Source organism: Hemiscyllium ocellatum, chromosome 1 (assembly GCF_020745735.1).
Source record: "Hemiscyllium ocellatum isolate sHemOce1 chromosome 1, sHemOce1.pat.X.cur, whole genome shotgun sequence".
In the NCBI taxonomy this organism is placed as follows: domain Eukaryota; kingdom Metazoa; phylum Chordata; class Chondrichthyes; order Orectolobiformes; family Hemiscylliidae; genus Hemiscyllium; species Hemiscyllium ocellatum.
The window spans coordinates 166751776-166776661 of record NC_083401.1 but is presented as its reverse complement, the minus strand read 5'-3'; the positions used below and the strand labels follow the sequence as shown (position 1 = coordinate 166776661).

Sequence of the window (24886 nt, the reverse complement as noted above, 5' to 3'; positions counted from 1 at the left end):
CTTAGATGGAGATGAAGCACCTAATGGGATTATGACAAGGCACGTTTGTGGATGTGAAGAGGATAAACTCATTGATACATGTAAACTGATGAAGAAATTGTCTAAATTTTTAAAATGAAACATTGTTAACTTTTTCAGAGTTCCGGTCCACATAAACCCACCGTAGGATGCGTGCTATTTGAGGTGTCAAGCTGACAAGGCAGAGTGCCACCCAGTGACATGGATGTTATGGGGTTGTGTAAATAGGCATTGGGTGGCATTAGGGGTGGGAGAGGCATGTGCAATGAGCTGTTAGTATACATCTAGAATACTGTGAGCAGTTTTTGGTCCCCGTGTCTAAGAAAAGATATATAACTATTAGAGAATCAAGGTTTTATAAGGAAAAGGCAAGAAAGTGGAGTTGAGGATGATCAGATCAGACTCAGACTTAGGCAGAATAGACTTCATGGGCCAAATGGCCTATTTCAGCTCCTCCAGTTTATAGCCTGATGGTCTTATAGAGGGTAGGATAAAGTGAGGACTGTAGTTGCTGGAGTTGAAAAATGTGGTGCTGGTCAAGCGCAGCAGGTCAGGCAGCATCCGAGGATCAGGAGAGTCGACGTTTCGGGCATAAGCCTTTCATCAGGTCTCATAGAGGGTAGGAGGAGTAGTAACATTGGACAATTAGCCATAAGGTGGTGTAAGGAGTATGAGGGGTGATGAAAACAGGACAGGGCTAGATACTGAATCCCAAAACATAAGAGGCCACATCACATTACAAAAAAACATGGATTATTCTAACAGAAAGAGTGTAAAAATACAAGCATCAAAGTTTTAAATTTGTATATGCCATAGACAATGGTACAATGACAATATCATGATCAAACTAAAACGTAAATCTTACAATAAGCTGATTTTCATTATGAAAAGCTTTTAAATGAAAATATTTAATGGTTTATTAATTTACACACATGAAAAGTTTAAATCTAGACCAACAAAACATATAGCATAAACAATTGTGTAAAACTTGAAATTGAGTCACTTATTTTCATGATTAGATGCCCCTCATAGTCTGAAATCCTAAACTGTGATTTATTTATTTTATGTTTAAACTCAGGGGCTTAGACTGACACAGAAAAGGGAAATGGGCTGATCAGGGCAGAAGGGGTGTTTTCTAGTGTTAATTTTTCTTATTGGTAATGTTGGAGCCCCGAGACAAACTTTCCACCCAGCCCATCTCATGAACTGGACAGTCTCTTACGGTCTTCCCAGGGTATCTGGCCCAACTCTCAACCCAGCCCTTCACCCCTGTACCGAATATGGGAATTCTTCCTTTAAAAGGTCACAATTATGGAGCTGGGATTGCACGCAACGCTGTGCAGCCCTCCAAAAAGTGGGAACAGAAGTCAGGGCCTGTCTTTACCCTGGCTGAACTTTGACTCCAACCCAAATTTGGTCACGGTCCCATTGGCTATGATAGGCAGTATGTTCATTTTATAATTTTCTTTTCTTGTTATTTATTCATTTGTGGGATATGGGTGTTATATGCTGGCCAACTCATTTTTTAATTGCTCATCTTTAGTGCCCGTAAGAAGGTGGTGGTGAGCTGCCTTCTCGAATCGCTGCAGTTTACCTGCTGTGGGTTGACCCACAATGGCATTAGGGCAGGAAAACCAGGATTTTTGACTCAGTGACAGTGAAGGAATGGCGAAATATTTCCAAGTCAGGACGTTGAGTGGCTTGGAAGGAAACTTGAAGGTGGTGGTGTTCCCATGTATCTATTGTCCTTGTCCTTCTAGACGGAAGTGGTCGTGGGTTTGGAAGGTGCTGTCTGAGAATCTTTGGTGAATTTCTGCAGTGCATCTTGTGGATATTCCACACTGCTGCTACTGAGTGTTGGTAGTGGAGGGAGTGGATGCTTGTGGAGATAAATTCTATTGTCAAATGCCTTTATTCTCTGAAGATAACCATCATTACACCTTTTACTGCAGTGACATCTGCTTTTGAGATAGAAAGAATGAAACAAAACAAATCTTCATTTCGCTAAAATTGGTAATCCCCTCACCCTGTCTCCAACCCCTCCTGTCTATTTTATGCCTTTGTGTTTATTGTGCTGATATTGTTTATATCCCTGTGAAACTACTTATCTGAATTTTACATATATTTTTCAGTATTTATAGTTTGTTGTTGCAGTTGTTATGACCATTTTGGTCCCTCCCTCTGTTCAAAGTGTTTATTTTTACTGGTCCCTGACATTTGGTAATTGTATTTATTTCAGTGACTGAATCGTTGTTTGAGATTTGGAGTCTAAGATGAACATAATTTTACTGTGTAACAAGGCTGCTTTTCTTTCTGCATCTGCTGCTAAGTAAAAACCAATGAGGATGGCTAGATTAATGAATAAAGAAACAGTAAATTTGGGGGAACAATTCCCACAGGTAATTGAAAATTCAGTTTACAGAGCTCATTCACCAGATGTTGTAGTGATGCTATTACCAGTATCAAACACATGATGGCACCATTCTACATCTTTGAATTATTTATTCAAGACTTGAAAGTATGAAATCCGCAAATTCTAGGTTTCAAGACTTTTACATTATTATTCTTTATGGTAGCTGAGTGGAATTTCGACCAAAGAACAATGTTAATATCAAGAGTCTCCTGCTAAGATTGAAATGTTGGCAGATATACGAATTTTTTTGAGCATGGGCTCAAAGGATTGGACACACAGGTTGGTTAAATGTTCTTTGGCACAGAACTAAAACACATAATGAGAACAGTACTCCACAATAACCATGGAAAATACGTCTAACTACTGTGTTTAAAGTTAATCAAATTGGATATAAAACTTAAATTGCAAGGCAATAACTAAAAAGCTTTTTGTAGGCAATTAAATACAAATGTTACACTAAAAGAACACTGGGCTTGATAACTATCCTGCTGATGATTTAAATGCCCAGCTAACACCATGCAGATGATGTGTGAGTTTGTGCATAAACTTTGCTGAGCGGTTCATATTTTTCCACACAGCTTTAACAGGGTGGTAATTTTCTTTAACACCTGCAGCTAAATATCAACAATTAAGCAATTTTAGCAGGTCAGCAATTACAACATCATGGCCCAATGCGATTAACTGCAAAAGTTCATCACACTCATACCAGGCCTTAATTTAGCTTGAGTTGTTGTAATAAAGATCAATTTGTACTATCGTACATGACCACAGTAATAAAAACAATCCTACTAATCCACTGAGGGAAGGAACCGTGCATGAAGGAGACCATCAAATTTTATAACATCTCTATATCCTGTACATTTACTGTATTAATTTTCAGAAATGCATTACTCTCCATATATGCTTATTGATCACATGCACATGCAATATCTACAAAGTAGGTGCAATTGCATTTTACATTTATCAAAGTCAAAGTTCCATGGTCATGAGGAAAGATTCGAGAAAGAAAAGGACTTGCATTTGTGTAGCACCTTTCAAAGCCACAGAATGTCCCAAAACATTTTACAGCCAATCAAGTAGTTTTAAAAAATTGACACTGTTGTATTACATGGAAACATGGTAAAAAGTGAGGTCTGCAGATGCTGGAGATCAGAGCTGAAAATGTGTTGCTGGTTAAAGCGCAGCAGGTCAGGCAGCATCCAAGGAACAGGAAATTCGACATTTCGGGCATAAGCCCTTCATGGATGAGTATTTAATCCTGACTGACAGCTTAGCACAGTACAGTTCCACACGTTCTGCTTTGGAATGAGATTTTGAAACCGTCTGCTTTGTTCGGTGATAAAAACAAGTGCATTATTTGAAGTAGAGTCGGGCATCCTGGTCAACATTTATCTTGCAACCAAAGTTAACTAAAACACATTATGTACCAATTTATCTCATTGCTATTTGGGGGACCTTACTGTTGGTAAATTGGTTCTATGCTAAATGCAAACTGACACAGATTATTCTGAGGTTGTAAAAGTACTGTACATAGGCAAGTTCCTTATTTATGTCAGGTACCCATCACATCTGGCTCAGTAGTTAGCACTGCTGCCTCAAAGCGCCAGGGAACCGAGTGACTCTCTGTGTGGAGTTTGCACATTCTCCCCGTGTCTGCGTGGGTTTCCTCCGGGTGCTCCGGTTTCCTCCCACAGTCCAAAGATATGCAGGTTAGATTAATTGACCATTGTTGGACTTAGGCTCAATCTACCAACTTACTTTCTTCTGTGTGTGAGCCCAGTCCTGCGTGTTCTTTAAATAAAGCAATAGGAGAAGATATTCAATCTTACATTCTTAGTTTTATTCTAGCAGTAAGTGGATAAAGTATACAGAGTTCTGGGTCTAAACCTTTCTGTCACTGACAAACTACAAAGTGAGTCAGTTCACAAAGAAAAAGACCTATTCCTGCCCCTGACCCAGTCTTTCATACAATAAAAAAACATGCAATTACTGAGGTAGAATTGTCTTCTGATTGGCTGTTGATCTGACGCCATTCTCCGCCTCCTTGCATCCCCGGATGTCCGACCCCACGTGGCCTTCCTTTGTCCGTGAAACGGAGCACCACGTGACCTCCTTCGGGGCGCGAAACGGCCGACCACGTGACCCCCGACCGTGCCAAGAAGCATCACGTGATCCTCTTCTGCACGCACATCTGAGCATCACGTGACCTCTGAATGCCGAGGACACCCCCACGCGCAGTCTGCAATCTATTCTGCGTAAAAGCCATATATTTACAAGTCCCCTGTTTGGTCTCATGAAAATGAGACCAACAAACCAGTTTTATGCATCACATTCGCTCTCCGATGCATAACCTTCCCCTCTTGCCAGAGCCATGGTTTCCGCCTCCATCTGTGACATCTGGTAGGGCGGGGGAGCCTTCCCTTCAATTGCTGTAATGATTACCCTGTTCAACAAAGATCTAATACAGGGGATACAACAACATCCACACAACACGAACACAATCGTCATACCAACGAGGGACATAACTTTTAACTTTTATGGAAATAATTGATTGTGTCTGTGTTTAAGACCCTTCTACTCTTTTTCTGTTCTTATTTGTTCTAGAGTTCTCATTGGCGGTTTTGTATCTGCACACTGGCTCCAATGGTACCAGCTGTCTCCTTTCCCCTGTAGTCTGACCGCATGAGATGTCCTTTCCACCACCTTGTAAGGTCCTGCCCACCGTGGCTCCGACCACTTCCGTTTGATCACCTTCAGCAGGACCCAGTCTGTGGTGGATGGCGCCTGGCTCTGTAGGTCCCCCTTTTCTGATCCAACCTGTTTAGAAAAAGCTGACACCAAAGCTGTTAGTTGGTCATAATAAGGTTGGTACCTTATAGAGGCTCCTCCCTCTGACATCTGTATTCCAGCTCCTGGTCCCGGGAACTGCTGCCCTGTTGTTAGCTCCTACGGGGTGAACCCTGTGATAGAGTTTACTGAGCTTCTAATGGACATTAAAGCTAAGTGGGATGTCTGTAACAGCAACCATCTGTGAACAGCACTTCTTCTGGGTCTACTAATGAAATTGCCTGTAAATCTGCCCTAACCTTGATGTCTCTCTGTGCCCTTTCCTCACACATATTTGGCTCTCCTTCTCCCATGTTATCAGCCATGTTAATTCCTTCATGTGTAAAAATTATATGTGATGCATTCAGGATTTTCTCTAACCTGATCTGCCGCAGTGACGTCATTATAAAGGCTGTTGAGTTCACATAGGCCACTATACTATGTGTCGTCAGTACTGTTAGTGAATGGCCCCATATGTGCTACCTTTTGGAGAATTTTTGCTACCCCTGCTGCATGTCTTGTACATGGCGGGTGTCTGTCCACCACTGGGTCAAGGGTAACACTTACATACATCAGCACCTGCCTGCCTCCCCCTTTTTTCCTGAAAAAGAACACCATTTATTGTGTGCACTTTTTCACCATGCTAAATTGCCCATAATGCATTAGTCAGAGGGAAATGGGTCTGGGTGGGTTACTGTTCGGCAGGTCGGTGTGGACTTGTTGGGCCGAAGGGCCTGTTTCTACGCTGTAGGGAATCTAACCTAAATGTGCGACTTTATCGATCCTTCACAAAAACTACTTTTGACTTTCTAACTATTTATGAATCACTTAATGAACACTTGCAACAACAAAATTAATGGATTTGGTTACATAACGTTTAATTGAAATGTAAAATCTCTCAAACTTTTCTATGACAGTGTTTGCACAAATAATAATGGCAATCAAGCAATTCGTTTCACTAAGAGATGCTAATGAATAGCTATTTAACCTTTATCTGCCCTCCAGGGTGAATTGTAAAGCTCACCCGAAGTGTAATTCTCACTTTCATCTCTGACAATGGGACATTATAAAAGGTTGTTGTTGCAGCTGCAGCTGAAGTCGCCTTCCCTGCCTAATTTCGCAAACTTGTTGCGAGTCTATTTATTTCTAGTGTTCACTTTACCTACATATTTGTTTTCTTTAGACGTTTGACAGATTCTTGAATTATTTCCATTTTTAGCTCTTTATTTTATTTTCTTGCACTTGGGAATATTGCAGATCTGCCAGATAGCTCTCATGAAACCTGGGACACGGAACAATTAAATGTTAAGACACTTTTCAGGTTGTTCAGGCCACCATCTGTCTCTGATTTTATTACTTGGCAGCATGCAAATCAGCACTGCAAATGCAAACCAAATGACCCTTGCAATCTATAACTTCGATCCTCTCTGCCTGCACATGACAAGGGAGTATGAACCGAGGTGACTCAGGAGGATAAGAAGAGGGACGAGAAGGAAAAGGGTTCTCTGTGGATATATACACTGCCTCTTTAGAGAGAATTTCTGCTGTCTGAATCTCTGTGTGTAATTCCCCTGTTTTATTAAGAGGATTCTGACTGAACGTTGCTACCGACTGCAGTCACGGCTGCAACCTGATGTTAGGCAATGATGGCATTGCCAATTGCAATAGAGGTGACTGTGACTGTGAGCTTGTTTTGTTCCTGGCTCCCTCAGGGCTAGAGGAAGGTGATACCTCTGGCATTTCCTAGTTCACTGTCTGTTGGTTCACGTGAGGGTTTGCCTAGTGTATACTTTCCAGAATCTCTCTCGGACGGAAACAAAGTGGCTTCGCCAAGACTTTGCTTTTTTTTTTCCCCCAGGGATGTGGGCGTCACTGACAAGGCCAGTATTTAATGCCCAGGAATTGAGCAGCTTGCTGGGCTATTTCTGAAGGCAGTTTAGAGTCAACCATGTTGCCGTGGGTCTGGATCACAATTAGGTCAGACCAGCTATGAATGGCAGATTTCCTTCCTGAGATTTTAGTAAATCAGTTAGGTTTTGCATCAGTCAGTGATTAATGGTCACCATTACTAAGACTAGCTTTATGTTTAGGTTTATTAATTGAATTTGAAAATCTATGTTTCACAGAGCATTCAGGTAGGTCTGTAGATTATTAGTGACATTATTACTGGGCCACATGGACGCCACATACACATTAAGAGATGCATTGCAATTGGAAGGGATTTACCCCTTGATCCAACACATGTATGACCACACACAATGCCTTATGCAGGTCTGCTGTCACTAACCCTGTCACAGTTATGATTGCTTTATTCTGTGACCTTTTGCTGTATCATCAAAATTGGAACCACCAGGATAAATTGAGGGTGTAGCTATTAGCCAATCCTCAAGCTTCCCTCTAGTGAAAGCCATTTGACCACGTGACCACGTGTCATTGAGCAAACCATTGAGGTTTTTCAATCACCCCCCCCCCCTTCCACTTTCAGATGGATCCCAAGGTGACCCAATACTCAGCAGTGTATGGCACAAGCCAAACCACTCGGCTCATGACAAACAGCTGAGGACAAGAGGAGGAAGGACTGGCAGTGAAAGGACAGGAGAAGGAGGAAGGAAGGAAACACCAACACATCCCCTTTCTGGACGGGATGACCATGATTGGCCCATCTGACAGTTTCATAGGTGAACACAAACCTGGTTCTTGATTCCCAGGTGGTCCCTCTACTGCAATGAGGAGACATTTCTTCATCCAGAGAGTGGGTGAGCCGGTGGAATTCTCTGCCACAGAAAGCAGTTAAGGCCAAAACGTTGAATGTTTCCAAGAAAGACCCTGATATAGCTCAGTGCTAAAGGAATCAAAGGGTATGAGAAGAAAGCAGGGGCACTGAGGCAGATAGTCAGCCATGAACATATTGAACAGTGGAGGAGCTGCAAAGGGCTGTATGATCTATGTTTGGTCTTATTTCTTTGTTTTAATGTTTATATTTTACTGCCCACTACTGCAGCCTGTTGGCCACGTACTGAAATAAAGCTGCCACAAAACAAGCATTCAAAAGCAACTTTATGCATCAAACCATCCAATATTCCTTACAAAAGTCAAAGAATCAATTTGAACCATACTCTTTCGTATCTGTTTTCACTGTGTCTTTGCCTGTCCCAGTGCTCCGACATGTATGATCCCAATGGCTAGCGTATGGCTGATGGAGAACCGATGACTTTAACTGTGAGAGTTATAAGATCGGAATGTGCTTTCTATTGTAACAGTGATGTTGGCAGCCACTTGCAAGAATCTGAGAAGATGGTACATCTGTATAAGAGAGAAATGTGATTACCAAGAACCAGAGAATGTACCATAGGGTAACAAAAGGAGTAGTGAATAAACTTACTGGAGTCAGACCCCACAACACTCATCGGGTGAGGGAATCAAATCTGATTCAAAGGGAAACCGATGGCCTTACAGAAGATCTCAAGTAGCTCTGGTCTTTACCGTCTCAACATGGATAACTGCTGCGTGGCTTGTTTGGCTGACATGCGCTAGCAAAGGAAATGCCAGGCTGACAGTGTTGGCGACAGTATGCTGTTGTCTTGAGAAAAGGCAACGGGATAGTTTACCACATAATCACGACCAATCCCCTGGCTGGCACCGCAGTAGTTGTACTGAGGAGAGCAGTTTGCTGGAAATTCTAATTAGCACTAAGGCTTGTAACCATCAGCTTGCGCTCTCACTGTGACAACCTGGAATTCTGTAACTTCAATCTGAGCTTCCCGTGTTATGCTTGGCTGAAGTTCTAAAGAGCTAGTGCAGGACATGGACAACCCGCTCCTGGTCTCAGGCTCACTATTGGATTAGCTGTTGGAGATATTGAAGGAGACACGGTTTAAGGTGAACCCTAAGGCAGCCCAGATGAGACAGGGCAAGGTGCGGTTCTTAGCACTGACAATTCAGGCACCACTGCCGGTCATCATGAGTTTACAGTTGTATGGATGGAGCTGGATGATACATAATATGTGTGGCACAACAAGGGGGCAGCCATATGGCAGTCACATATCTGCACGGGTTGATTGGTTGGTTTCAAATTGCACATAATATCCTACCGCACTTGTACAATCTTGGTCAAGTATTGGTGTTCTGTCCAAATTTACATGTCACAGCCCACAAGGTATAAATGGAAGATGGAAGTCAAATTTGTCTGGAATGTCAAGAGTACATCTCGAGAGGCTGGTGGCAGTAATGAGCTTCTCTGGGCTTTTGGTTTTAAATAATAGAGGGGTTCGATCTCTGTGTTGTAACACATTGTAGGAACAAAGCAGGGATTGAAATTGTGTTGGGGCAAGTGTTGAGGAGAGAAGTGAGGAGTTTATGTATGTGTGTTGGTGTCTCAGGATGTAACTATAAAAGGGGACTTTCAAATAGCAATGGCAGACTTTACACCTGAAATGGACCAGCTGTGAGCCAGATTCTCCAAACTCCATAAATTCTACCGAACTAGTCCTGTACAGAGGGAGGGGACCCTTTCCGACAATCCCAAGGTCCTGAACTGAAGATGTTAAGTGTCTCATAATGGCAGCCAGATCTCTGATTGGGTTAGTGCTGATTCCAATCTGGTGTATGCATGAAGAGGTAGCATGTGAGGGCTATGAGCACCCATAAGTATCCCATGAAGCTGTGCAGGCTGTTGTTGGCTTCCATGCCCAGTACCAAATGCTTGTACCCAAAATAATCAGGCTGTCGTGGGTGTGGGTCTCAGGATGCCAGTGATGAGCTAGTGACATTGGCTGGTGCCTCATCACCAGCTGGACCATGTTGGAGGCATTTGAAATGGGTACCAGTGTGACACCAGAATGCCCCTCCTATGTAGTCAAGTTGGGGAGATCCATAAAAACCGAAAAAAATGAGGATGCTGTAAATCAGAAACAAAAACAGAAGATGCTGGAAAATCTCAGCAGGTCTGGCAGCATCTGTGCAGAGAAGTCAGAGTTACTGTTTCGGGTCCAGTGGCCCTTCCTCAGAATAGTCCTGAAGAAAGGTCACTAGACACAAAATGTTAACTTTGATTTCAATGCACAGACACTTCTGTACCTGCTGAGTTTTTCCAGCAATTTTGGCTTTTGGTCGAGGGGTCCATGTCTCCAATGGCTTTAAAAGGGTATCAGGAAAGTGGATGCAGGTGGGGTTGGATCATTTGGTTGAGACTGTTCAATCAATTTATGGGTTTGCATTGGGTGGTCCATGATTCACATTTGCCCTTAGGGCACAATGGCCCAGAGCCAATCTCAGGTGGTATATGAGGGCAATGGGACGTATTGTGTTAGCAGCAATGTGATGCCCCATCCAGGATTCAACCTAGTTCACCCAATAAACTACACAGTTGGCAATGTCTGCCCCAATCTCCAAGAAGATGATATCTTTGATATGATACTTTACCTTTACTTGGACAGTTTGCAAAGCTGCTCAAGGAAGTGGAGTTGTCACAAAAACACTATTATGTTCAGGAAGGGAGACACGGGAGGTCAGGGAAATAACTCCCCATCTTGGTGAGATATTGGTTTCAATGTTGCAATCCCCTTACAGAGTTGAGTTGCTTCACACATGCTAGGGATGGCACAAATGTTTATGACATTATATTCCTTAAGATGGATCATTCAAACTGAAATGGAAAGCCACCTGGCAAAACAGGCTATAGAAGGGCTCCAGTAATACGCTCTAATGTTTGGGCAGTGATATGGTTGAGACTTGCCAGTAGCAACATTCTGTGGAAGATATACATGAGAGGTAGAAGGTGGTGGGGGATGTGGGATTCAAATTCCCTCGAACTGGAATTTATCCAGACTTGATGAAATACAATAGGAAAACCACCAATCCTCACAGGCACAAGTGTTGTAAATGAAAGCCAGGTCTCAACACAGACACACAGAGGCATAGGAGAGTTAATCTCAGACATCCCAACATCACAATCACACCAACAGGAGAACGTAAAACATAGAACAGAGCACATTCCAGTGCATTACAGGCCCTTCAGCCCTCGATGTTGTGCCGACCTGTGAAACCAATCTGAAGTCCATCTAACCTACATTATTCCATTCTCATCCATACGCCTATGCAAAGACCATATAAATACTCATAAAGTTGGCGAGTCTACTACAGTTGCAGGCAGTGTGTTCCACACCCCTACTACTCTGGCATCTGTCCTATATCTATGGTCCCTCAATTTGAAGCTATGTCCCCTCGTGCTGGCCATCACCATTCGAGAAAAAAGACTCTCCCTGTCCACCCTATCTAATGCTCTGATTATCTTGTATGTCTCAGTTAAGTCATCTTTCAACTGTCATCTCTCTAATGAAAACAGCCTCAAGTACCTCAACCTTTTCTTGTAAGACCTTCCCTCCATACCAGGCAACATCCGAGTAAATCTCTGAATACTTTCCAAAGCTTCCACATCCTTCCTATTGTGCAGTGACCAGTATTAAAAGGACTAGACATGGAGGAGACCATTGCCACACAGAGAGCATCCACCCATCCCTGTCATACAGTAAGAGAAACTTTGGACATAAAGATCAGCTTTGGAGCCAGCGCTACATTACCATAGTGTCATACTGCAGATTGTTTTCAGTTCTGGAACCAACATCAGCACCGAGAAGGTCTATTCAGAACTTAACTTGAAAGATCAGAAGAGGATTCCAAGCATTGATCATCCAGCAGCACGGCCTCAGGAAATGTCTTTGTGATATTTCGATAAGGATCGTCATGAAAAGGACAAGAGTAAAGGCTTGGCACTGGAGCAATGAAAGTGATTCCGGAACAATCGACACGGTTTGTCGGTCGACAGTTCTGACTGGAAGACCCCCCCCCATGTAACAGACTGTAAATTTTCAGCTAAATCTGAGGGGCATTGGGACTGTGAGTTTAAAGTAACCGAGAGGTAATAACCAAATCCAGGGGGTTTGGTTATGAATTTACTAAAATTTAGGGAAGGAGCATGAGATTTTCTTTTGCCTATGGTTTTTCAGTGAACTTTGTTTTAACCTGCAAGTGACTATGTGTGTTACTTTAAGAGGACTAAGGTTAAATTGTGCAGGAATTTAAACAGACAAACCAATTGAGATGTCGTGACATTTAAACCTGCGTAGAGAATGTGTTTCTGTGTATATCAGGGTGTTAGGATTGGTTTATTCCAGTAAACCTCAAGTTTGTGATGCAAACCTTGCATCAGTGCAATTTATTCTCCATAAGATTGTGAAGTTCAAGATTCATTGTGACAGGAGAGACAGAAACGGAAACCACTTACTAAAAGCAGTTTCCACTATGGGCCAGCCTGAAACCGGGGAGCAATCTTAGTTCACCCTTCCAGGGCAGAAATAAGAGGAAATACCTTTTCTCTCTGAGGAGTGTGTCATTTCCCTTGGAAATCAATGGAGGCAGCGTCAATAAATAAATTTAAGATCATGGTGGATTGAGTCTTGTTAGGAAGGGAATCGAGCATTGAGGGGGTAGGTGGGGATGTGGAAATTGAAACATATATAGATCAGCCATGGTTCCACTTTGGGGGCTGAATGGTCTATTACTGCTCCTATTTTGTCCAAGCGTATGACACAATTGAGCATTTATTGGTGGTGAAGGCATGTCATTACAGGTAGGTTCATTCTCAGTAGCTCTTCCCACTCATGGCAGCAATGTTGCCTGAACAATGTTCTCCAGGGTGAATAACATTTTCCACTACGTGTCCACTACTTGAACCAAACACTATCCAACACTATCCAAAAATCCCTGTTTCCCTCTGGATTTTCTACAGTCCTTTTAACTCTTCTGATGGTTCCCTTCAATCGTATATCTTCCTGTTAAGAGGCATTGACAACCTTGGCATGGTTTTGGTAAAGATCGATTTCCCACCGTCTGCAACAGGTATCCAGCCAACAAGAGGATGGACTATACCCTCAATTCATTACAATGGATTTCATCTGATCTTTGTTTCTACTTGAATGGTTTTTTGTGATATACATGCTGCACGCCCATTTTTGAGCTTGAAGAAATGTCTAGGCCACAATTAGTTAAGATTGCATGATTTGTTTGCATTAAAAGTGAGTACAAATAAGCTCAGCTGGCTTTCTCATTGATAACTGTCAATGCATTACTTGTGCACACCCACCCGTTGTCTTTCCAGGGGATGTTGTGCTGGGATCTAGAGTACATCAGACACGCAGACAGCACAGAAGATGAGCAATGTGGCTTTTCGACTTGCACTCATCAGGACACACATAAGAATACCGAATTTCAAAAGAGGGAGCAACAACTTATATCACATAAGAAAAAGTCGCAGTGTGGTTGGCAAGTGAACTCGGACTGATTTTATTCTAACCTGTCCAAACACAGTCAGAGATTCATCTGGTGTTTCAAGGTTTGCTCCCACCAATATCCCACTTACACACTACCCCTCAAGTGACCTCATGAAAGGTCATGTGCGTATAACCTAGGAGCAGAGTAGACTACTTGCCACCATGCAAGTTGATCATATTGACTGAACAACTCAATGCCATTTTCCTGCACTGTCCATATTCTTTGAGCTGATTAACAGCGAGGAATCTATTGATTTCTGCCTTGAATATAATCAGTAACAGTCACCTGGGACAGCCCTCCAGATAAAGAATGTCAAAGCTTCAACACTGTCAGAGGAAAGAAGTTCCTTCATCTCAAACCATGATGACCAGCCTCTCATTCTGAAACTAGACCAGGGTCCTTAGCCAAGGAACCATTCTTCCCAAAACTAACCCGTGGAAGCCCAGTAAGAATCCTACTTCAACTCTTTAACACTGTCAGCTAATGTATGGAGTAAAAGAAGGGAATTTGGGCACTATCAGTCCTCAGTTAGGAAAGGTGTACCCATAATTGAGCCGCAGTACTCCAAGTGCTTAATTACTCAATTAAGCAACCAATATAACCAATTTGATCAGGATAGGTTTAATTCACACCAGGTTTCATCATTATCAGAAAAATTGCTTCATTTATTATAAACAAATGTATATTTCAACAAATAGAGTCATAGAATCACAGAGATGTTAGGCTTGGAAACAAACCCTTCAGCCCAACCCGTCCATGCCGACCAGACATCCCAACCCAATTTAGTCCCACCTGCCAGCACAGGTTCCTATTCATATACTCATCCAAATGCCTCTTAAATGTTGCAATTATACCAGCCTCCACCACTTCCCCTGGCAGCTCATTCTATATGCGTACCATCCTCTGTGTGAAAAAGTTGCCCCTTAGGTCTCTTTTATATCTTTCCCCTCTCACCCTAAACCTACGCTGTCTAGTTCTGGACTCCCTGACCCCAGGGAAAAGACTTTGTCTATTTACCCTATCCATGCCCCTCATAATTTTGTAAATATCTATAAGGTCACCCCTCAGCCTCCGACACTCCATGGAAAACAGCCCCAGCCTGTTCAGCCTCTCCCTATAGCTCAAATCCTCCAACCCTGGCAACATCCTTGAAAATCTTTTCTGAAGCCTTCCAAGTTTCACAACATCTTTCCAATAGGAAGGAAACCAGAATTGCATGCAATATTCCAACAGTGGCCTAACCAATGTCCTGTACAGCCACAACATGACCTCCTAACCTCAGTACTCAATACTCTGACTAATAAAGGAAAGCATACCAAATGCCGTCTTCACTGTCCTATCTACCTATGACTCTACTTTCAAGGAGCTATGGACCTGCACTTCAAAGTCTCTTTGTTTAGCTACACTCCCTAGGACCTTGTCATTAAGCTTTTGAGTCCTGCTAAGATTTGCTTTCCCAAAATGCAGCACCTCACATTTATCTAAATTAGACTCCATCTGCTACTTCTCAGCCCATTGGCCCATCTGATCAAGATCCCTTTGTAATCCAAGGTAACCCTCTTCGCTGTCCACTACACCTCCAATTTTGGTGTCATCTGTAAACTTACTAACAATGCCCCTTATGCTCACATTCACATAATTTATGTAAATGACAAAAATTAGTGGACTCAGCACCAATTCTTGTGGCACTCCACTGGTCACAACCCTCCAGTCTGAAAAGCAACCCTCCACCACCACCCTCTGTCTTCTACCTTTGAGCCAGTTCTGTATCCAACTGGCTCTCTGTATTCCATGAGATCTAACCTTGCTAACCAGTCTCCCATGGGTTGTCTCCAATAACTTGCCCATCACTGATGTCAGGCTCACTGGTCTATAGTTCCCTGGCTTGTCTTTACCGCCCTTCTTAAACAGTGGCACCACATTTGCCTACCTCAAGTCTTCCGGCACCTCACCTGTGACTATCGATGATACAAATATCTCAGCAAGAGGCCCAGCAATCACTTTCCTAGTTTCCCACAGATTTCTAGGGTACATCTGATCACGTCCTGGGGATTTATCCACTTTTACGTGTTTCAAGACATCCAGCATTTCCTCCTCCATAATATGGACATTTTAAGATGTCACCAACTACTTCCGTACATTCTATATCTTTCATGTCCTTTTCCACAGTAAATACTAATGCAAAATACATGGTCTGACACAAATATTCTGGGTGGAAAAACATAGATGGGGAAAAACAATTTGTACAGTTTAAGCATCCAGACCACAAGTCTGGGGGTGAGCTATTCCTTACAGTTCTTTACGTATGTTTTAGTGATGGTGACACAATGTTATTGCAGTGAGACTGTTAATCTTCAATTTAATAGCTGATCGAGAGGACTTGGTGTTTTTTTGTATTACGACTATTCCTTTACAAAGTCTTCAAATGCTATCTTTTTCACTCACAGAGATAAAGTGAGATGCATTGTGATTTGCTGGCTCTCTGGATGTCTCCTAGTGCACTGAAGATCTGTGACAAACTGCAGCTGAGTAAATCCCAAAGCTGTCCTTAGGAAGCTTTTCCTTAACTCAGAGACCCTTCATCTCACTTTGCCTCATAAGGTATCCACTGCACTGCATCAAAATGTAATATACACTCGTGTAGCTAAAGTGTAGACACACTATCCCACTTGATCTTCAAGTTGCAAAACCTCTCTTAGTTTATAAAGCAATCCAACTTCCATTTTCCTGTTTATAGTCCAAATAAAATGTGGTCTTCTACAATATTTATTAGTTTATTGGGAATAAGGATGAGAGAGCAAGAAGTAGTTTCATGGACAAGGTAACCCCAGGAAAGAAATTAGGAAAAAATAAGAATTCAGGGCTAGGGAAACCTTGGGGGAAGCTAGACCGAGTTAGCTGAGAGCAGGGAAGCCAGCTGAAGGCAGCTGCAGTTCTACATAATGCCCATTTTAAAGCATTGTCTATGGACAAGATTTCACCCCATTGGAACCTCCTACAAAAGTTGAGCAAGATATTATTTTGACACCCCTTCCAAATTTAAACGTGGTTTAAAAGATTATTTCAGGTGGAAGTATTCAGTCTACATTGGGAATGTCCTGGGAAATCCAGTCAAGGGCATTAGCACACTATACATTTCTGGTCCTACTCCATCCACATAGTGCCCCAGGAACTGGCACTCACATCGCACTGACAGAGAGAAGTTGGCTGCTAAAATGTGCTATTCTGTGGGTTATTTATTAGACGTAATGAAAAACCAAGGGAGAGGAAAGAACAGTTTAAATTGGAGATTTTCCAAAGATAAACCACCCAGTCATATTCAGATGCTTCTTAGGAACAGGACCGTCACATTAGAGAGGTATTTTTTAACAAAATGCATCTCACTCTCTCTTTTTAATTAAGTAGCACACGGGAAGTTTGCTTCATTAGGGCAGACTTTACACTGATAAAAGCTTGACATTTGGCATTCTAAATTAATTGCATTCACCTAGCAATCTGGAATAAGTGCTGAAGTTCAATATACATTTAAACTAAATCTACTGGGGGAACAGTTAATGAAATAAACTAAGTTAAAAAACAGAAGTTGGCAGCAATATCCTTCAGTATTGGGTTACCTCCAGTGTTTTCCTTTTCAAATGCCAATTTTGTTTAGTCCCAAATTTCAAACTGAGAAACATTTATTTGAATTATTGATTCTGTGGGGGTTGATTTTTTTTCCCCATTATTTCTTGTACTAATATAAGCTCTATATATCCGATTGTTAGACATGGATATCTGTGCCAGGTAACAGCTTTCTTGACATATAAGAACATAGAACATAGAACAGTACAGCACAGAACAGGCCCTTCAGCCCACGATGTTGTGCCGACAATTGATCCTCATGTAAGGTAAACCTAATGTACAAACCCTCAAATTTCTGTGACCATATGCATGTCCAGCAGTCTCTTAAATATTCCCAATGACCTTGCTTCCACAGCTGTTGCTGGCAACGCATTCCATGCTCTCACAACTCTCTGTGTAAAGAACCTGCCTCTGACATCCCCTCTATACTTTCCTCTATACACTTTATGTGGCTGTTATTTGTTATTTGTTAATGGTTGTCCCTAAACACAATGTAAGCGGCAGCCCAGGAACAACTACCTGCTCAGGGGTCACAGCCAAAACATTGGTCTTGTGTACAGTGAAGGGATTGCCAGACTGCTAGGGTAGCCTTGCACAGTAAATTTCTGATTCTTAAATGTATCGATCCTTCAGCGTCCTATTTGTTGCTGCTTATACATTCCATTTGTTATTGATGTTCTGCGATTTCTTGGTAATGCCAGAGAGATATAAAATAAAGCCTGGCATAATTCATATCCCTCCTCGATAATTTATCAGCTTCCTTCACATTTCGCTTTCATATCTTATATTTCTCCTTTTGACCCTTTCAGCCAATGTCCAGCTAGTGATTGTTTTTTTTAATTTGGGAGCAGAATTTCCACCTCCCTACGATGATGAGAAAAGTGGGAAAATACGGAACAAATAGAACAATCAGAATCTGGATACTGAGAAACATTTTTTTGTAATTTTCCCCTTGATTGCCTTAAGTGGGAACTTCAGAACTCCCTGTTCAACATGCCATACCATGTAGTTGCTTCTGTCACAACCCCAACTTGCATTATTCGTGATTCCTAACACTTTGCATCAGTTCCAGATTTTCCTGTTTTCTGAATCTAGTTGGCTCCTCTTCACCTTCCATGGATAGATATTCCCTCCATTCATCCATCCCTCATCACGATGGTCTGAAGGCGCTCCATTTCTTCCTTCAAAGGAGACCTGAACAGTTCCCATCAGCCACCACCCCCCTTCACCTGGCTGAGCCTTTCCTCACCTTGAATAACTTTAACCGGTCTCGTTTTCTCCAAGTCAGAAGTGAGTCAATGGGCAGCCACGTGGTGTCAATGGGCACCCCGTACCTGTCACATTGTGAGGTGTGTGCAACATTCTTACTCAGGATGCCACCACAATTCCCTCACCAATACTTTGATGGTTTCTTAGTGCTGTTTCCTGCTCTAATCCGGAATTGGAAATATCCGTCAGTTTTACTGCCAATGTCTATCCTTATCTCACTTTCATCATTATTTTTGACTCATTCCTTCCTGCCCCCGATATTTCTGTTTCTATTTCTGGGTTAGGCTGATTACCAATATCCACGACAAACCCACCAACTCCCATAGTTACCTGGACTATACATCCTCACACCCTGCTTCTTGTAAAGATTATAGTTCCATGTCCCCAGTTCCTCCGTCTCCGTCATATCTGTTCTGATGACGTTAACTTGCATTGCAGGGGCCTCTGACATGACTTCTGTTTTTCATCAGCTGAGGAATGCCCCTCTCAGTGGTTGACAGGATCCTCAGATATGTTGTCCCGTGTCTTGCACTTCAGCCCTAACCCTTTCCTCTCCTTCCCAGAACAACAGCAGTGTTGCCCTTGCCCTTACTTTCACTTAGTCCCTGCATTAAAAGGATTATTCTCTTCCATTTCCATCACCTCCTGCAGGCCACCACAACCCATCACTTCATCTCCTGTTCTCCACTGTCAGCTTTCTGCAGGAGTTGTTTCCTCTGTGACACCTTGGTCCACTCCTCCATCACTCCGAATGCTTAGTCATAGACTCATAGAGACCTACAGCACAGAAAAGGGCCTTTTGCCTGGTTGCATCCGTGCAAGTTAAAACAACACCTAACTATTCTGATCCCATTTTCCAGTACTTGGTCCATAGCCTTGTGTGCTTTAGCATCACAAGTACACATCTAAATGCTTCTTCAATGGGTTTCTGCCTCTCCGACCCCTACAGGCAGTGAGTTCCAAGAGTCCCACCACCCCCGGATGAAAATATGTTTTCTTACATCTTCTCTAAACCTTTTGCTCTTTACCTTAAAGCTATGCCATTGACTGTCCAACTTGGGGATATAAGTTCCTTCCTGTCTCCCTTGTTCTACATATTTTATACGTCTCAATTATGTCCTCCCTCAATCTACTCTGTTCTAAGGAAAACAAACCCAATGTGTCTAATCTCTCTTCATAACTGAAACTCTCCAGCTGTAGCAACATTCTGGCAACTCCAGTGCTATCATATCCATCTTATGATGCAGATGCCACAATTGCGCATGATACTTCAGCTGTGGCCTCGCCAATGTTTTATATAGTTCTAGCATAATGCCTTAAAGCCAAGTAATCACCACCTCACTTCCCCACTTTCCCACAGCACCTTCCCATGCACTACAGAAGGTGGAATATTTGCCCATGCACCTCCTCTCTCCTCAGTGTCCGAAGCCTCAACCATGCCTTCCAGCTGAAGCAGCATTTTACTGGTACTTCTTTCAATTTAGCTTACTGCATTTGCTGCTCACAATGTGGCCATTCTGTCCGTTGGAATGATCCTGACCTCTCAATTGTTAGCTATTTCAATAAAGCACCTTGCTCTCATGCTGATAGTTCTATAATGTTTTAATGAAGCACAAAGCAAGCTCAGGGAACAACACCTTATTTTCCACTTTGGTACTTTACAGCCTTAAGGTCTCGATATTGAATTCAACAACTTCAGAAACGGACAGCCTTAAGTCTAAAAATCACACAACACCAGGGTATAGTCCAGCACTAGCTTTCAGAGCCCTGCTCCTTCATCAGGCAGTTGGAGCAGTGTTCTGAAAACTAGCGCTTCCAAATAAACCTGTTGGATTATAACCTGGTGTTGTGGGATTTTTAACTTTATACACCTCAGTCCAACACTGGCACCTCCATATCAGCATTAAGTCTGTTCTCTATTTTACTTACATTCTCTCCCCCCTCTCCCACAGCTATATCATAGACCATAGAAAATAGACAGATACAGCACAGTGCAGGTCCTTCAGTCCTCAATGTTGTGCTGACTTTTTATCCAACTCTAAGATCAAACTAACCTACATACCCTTCATGTACTTGGATGTGCCTATCCAAGAGTTGCTTAAATGTCCCTAATGTATCTGACTTTATTACCACCACTGGCAGTGCATTCCACACACCCACCACTCTCTGCGTAAAGAACCTACCTCTGACATCTCCCCCAAACCTTCCTCCAAATGATGCCTCCTTGTGATTGCCATTTCTGCCCTGGGATGTCTGTGTCTTGTTTACTGTGCACTTGGTAGATGTACCTCACCTTAAGGTACATCTATTTTACACCTTTCTTTTGCTCCATCATGAACAATACCTTTAGTTTTGTTACAGTATTACAGTCTGCACTCTCTGTCTTTTCTTGCTTCTCCTCTAACACTATCAAAAGAAGAAGAAAGAACTTGTTTCCCAGCATCTTTCACTCCTGCAGTAGAGTCATATTCTGATCGAAACATTAACTCTACTTCTGCCACACCTATGGAGTTTCTCCAGCATTTTCTGTGTTTGCTTGCCTTATTTGGTTACTGCCATTCAATTTCCTTTCCTCCACTTTCCAACATGTAACTCACAATGGCAATGGCATCACCCTACACACTGTCACTGGAGGGGACCCTGAATACTGGGAACTGCCTGCTTAGCTGCAACATGCAACAACAATTTCCATACACATTGGAGGACACCTGATCATGCAAATATCCCCATGATAAATTGCCCATAGTGTCCAGGGATGTGATAGGTTAGGTGAATTGGCCATGTTAAATTGCCTATAGTGTTCAAGGGTGGATTGGCCATGATAAATTGTCCATTGTGTCCAGGGATATGCAGGGTAGGATGGATTGGCCATGCTAAATTACCGATTGTGTCCAGGAATATGCAGGTTAGGGTGGATTGGCCATGCTAAACTGCCCAAAGTGTCCAAAGGTATGTAGGTTAGGTGTGTTGGCCATGCTAAATTGCCCATAATGACCAGGTAGGTGCAGGTTAGGTGGACCCACCATGCTGAATTGCCTATAGTGTACAGGGATATGCAGGTTAGAGTTGATTGGCCATGCTAAATAGCCCATAGTGTCTAGGGATATGCAGGTTAGGGTGGATTGGCCATGTTAAACTGCCCAGAGTGTCCAGGGATATGCAGGTTAGGTGGATTGGAAAGGGTGGACGCTAGGAAATTGTTTCTGTTAGGCAAGGAGACTAGGACCCGTGGACACAGCCTTAGAATTAGAGGGGGTCAATTCAGAACAGAAATGCAGAGACATTTCTTCAGCCAGAGAGTGGTGGGCCTATGGAATTCATTGCCACGGAGTGCAGTGGAGGCCGGGACGCTAAATGTCTTCAAGGCCGAGATTGATAGATTCTTGTTGTCTCGAGGAATTAAGGGCTACGGGGAGAACACTGGTAAGTGGAGTTGAAATGCCCATCAGCCATGATTGAATGGCGGAGTGGACTCGATGGGTCGAATGGCCTTACTTCCACTCCTATGTCCTATGGTCTTATGGTCTTATGGATTAGCCATGGGAAATGCAGGTTTACAGGGATAGGGTAGGCGAATGGGTATGGGTGGGATACACCTCCGCAGATCTGTGCAGACTTGAAGGATCAAATGTATTGAAAGAATTGTATGATTCTCTGAATTTCACCCCCACCATTTCTCCACACTGACTCAGAAGCTGCTGTTGACAACGTTAGCAACATTCAAACCTGTGACTTTACCAACTGTCATCTCCTGCGACACATTTAAATCTTGTCCTGTGAACAACCTAGGACGATGTACAAAAAAGGAAGGACACAGAAAGAGACGTTAATTTATCCAGCCTGACCTGAACTACAATTTCTTCGCATCCTGACCTCAAGCCAATACGCCCCACATCTCACTCCTATCCCAACGACCAACTAATGCAAATGTTTGTGGTTACAATCCTGTTAGGAACTGTAAACATTTAAAGAGAAATTCTAACACCCAATGATTAACTGACAGAGTTACGTCACAAGATTTCACAATTTTAAACAAAACCGAACTTTGTTTTTGCTGCAAGGTCAGGAGTGCAGGCTGCAGCTCAGGGCTCACTCACTCTGTGTCTATTTGGTGCTCATTAGTATTCCTGCCTTGCTACTCAGTCATATTTTAAAGGTTCCCAGTGCTTTTGCCTCACCTTGCAATTTAGCATGAACACAAAGCCACATAGCTTGTCTACAGTCATCAGTGAAGAGGTAGTCAGGTTCCTATACACCACTGTGTTCTGGCAATCTCATACCCACTTAGTTAGACAAAAAAAAACTGCAGCTGCTGAAATCCAAAGTAGATAGGCAGGAGGCTGGAAGAACACAGCAAACCAGACAGCACACCCAAAACGTCAACTTCTCCACCTCCTGATGCTGCCTGGCTTACTGTGTTCTTCCAGCCTCCTGCCAATCTCACCTACACAGCAAGTGCTGGCAGTTTATGTGGTAAACGCACTTCATGTGCATCAACTGGAAAGCCATGTTGGAGTGCTCAGTGGGAGGAGTTCATAATCAAGGAAAAGGGGAGCTACTGTCAATCAGGGGCTCCTGGTACAGTCAATCAATGACTGTTCCTGTGATCAATCCATTGGGCACAATCTGACATTGGCACAGTCAGGGACAGGGGAACAGTCTCTCTGCAGTCTGGATGGTGAGCCACTGTCAGTCCAATAGGTCAGTGCAAACAGGGGATTTGTGAATGGTCAGTATGGGAACTGCAAGAAAATGGTCAGGATCAGCCAGCACTCTCAGTCCAAGGTGATCAGGGTGGGATGTGAAGGGTGGCAATAAAAGTTGGGAAGGGTGTTGGGAGGTACTGGATGAGGGAGGTGAGAGGGGGAAAATGCTGGTCACAGGCAATGTCAACCACATCATTGGTCCTTGCAGAGTGAAGATAGATATCTCTGTGACCAGCCGGCCATGAAAGGGACAGCTACAGACACAAAGCCCAGAGACAATGGGCTGCGTTGTCTGGAGAGGGACACAGAATGACTCCCTCTCGCCTGAACTTGGAGGATAATGTAACACACTCTTCAATACAAGGCTGCCTTTTGTGGGTAATGTGGGACTGGAAGGTGTAGGGTTCAATGCTAATGCAGCACGTACACTCCCCTACTGTCTCTTTGTGGTGTGACTGGTTACATTCATCAGAATGAGGACAAAAGGCAAATTTCTGTGTGGAATCAGTCCACGTCCCTCTGTGTTGGAGTGTTCCATGTCTCATTGTGGGGAGGAGTATGTTCAGTTGTCATTGGACAGTGATGTGAATCCTGATTGTCCACATTAATAAGGGGCCTGTTCTGTTGCCCACTCAGGGGGCAGTGCCAGTGTGACTGATGAGCCCAAGCTCAGCAGCGGGTTTGCTGTGATGCAACAAAGTCTCCGAGAAATGGAAGAGGAACAGATGCTCCAGCAAACCCAGGAGCAACAGTTCCCTCCAGCCACTGCTCAACAGAATTAACATGAAGGCTCACTCACAGCTGAACAGCCCCTCGGGATGTGAAGGAGCGACAGGAACAGCTGAGGAGATTGCCTGTGATGGGAATTGCTCTGAATGAGTGAGGCACAGGCTGTACGATCACTGAACTGTGTCAATTGCTGAGGTAGGACTTGAAGGAACGAGTGGCCATCCTATCCCGGTGACTGTAAGGTGACAGTTACACTAAACTTTTATAAAACTGGCTCTTTCCAAAGAGCGACTGGGTCCTGTGTGGGATCTCTCAGTCATTCACACACAGATGTATCAACGTTGTTGCGGATGCCATTTGTTCCAGCCCACACCATTTCATCTGGTTTCCCCTCGGTGAGGTCAGTGCCACCGTTGCCGATTTCCCTGGGTGCAGGGTGTTATAGAGTGTAAACACATCACACTGAGAGGGCCATATTGTATCACAGCTGAGGTCATCAACAGGAAAGCTGCCAATCCATCAATGTGCCTGAGATCTATGATCAGCAGTAACAATTCTTAATCATTAATGCCCATTCTCCTGGAAGCTGCCATGATGCTTATATTCACGAGAACTCCCTCATTCCTGCTGCATAGACCGTAAGGTAGACAGGCAGAGGCTGGATGAACACAGCGAACCAGGCAACATCAGGAGGTGGAGAAGTCGACATTTCGGGTGTAACCTTTCTTCAGGAATGAGGTGGCTGGACCATAAGATATAGGAGCAGACTTAGGTCCGTTGAGTTTGCCCCACCATTCCATCATGGCTGATATGTTTCTCAACCCCATTTTCCTGCTTTCTCCCTGTAACCCTTGATCCTCATACTAATCAAGAACCCAGGTTTGAGAGTCTACGATGCCTTACAAAGATGGTTTCTGGGTGACAGGGATTACCCTCTGTGACCATGGCTGGTAACTCCAATCCCACAACCAGTGAC

General features: G+C 43.2%; 1 protein-coding gene across 1 annotated transcript in view; it reads left to right on the top strand.

Annotated features, from left to right (window-relative positions):
* Positions 1-23963, top strand: part of dchs2 (dachsous cadherin-related 2) — a 173345-nt gene extending 149382 nt beyond the window's left edge. Inside the window, 2 exon segments of the mRNA XM_060831034.1 lie at positions 13976-14030; positions 23818-23963. Coding sequence (XP_060687017.1) covers positions 13976-14030; positions 23818-23963 — 201 coding nt within the window.
* Positions 23964-24886: the final 923 nt, after the last annotated feature.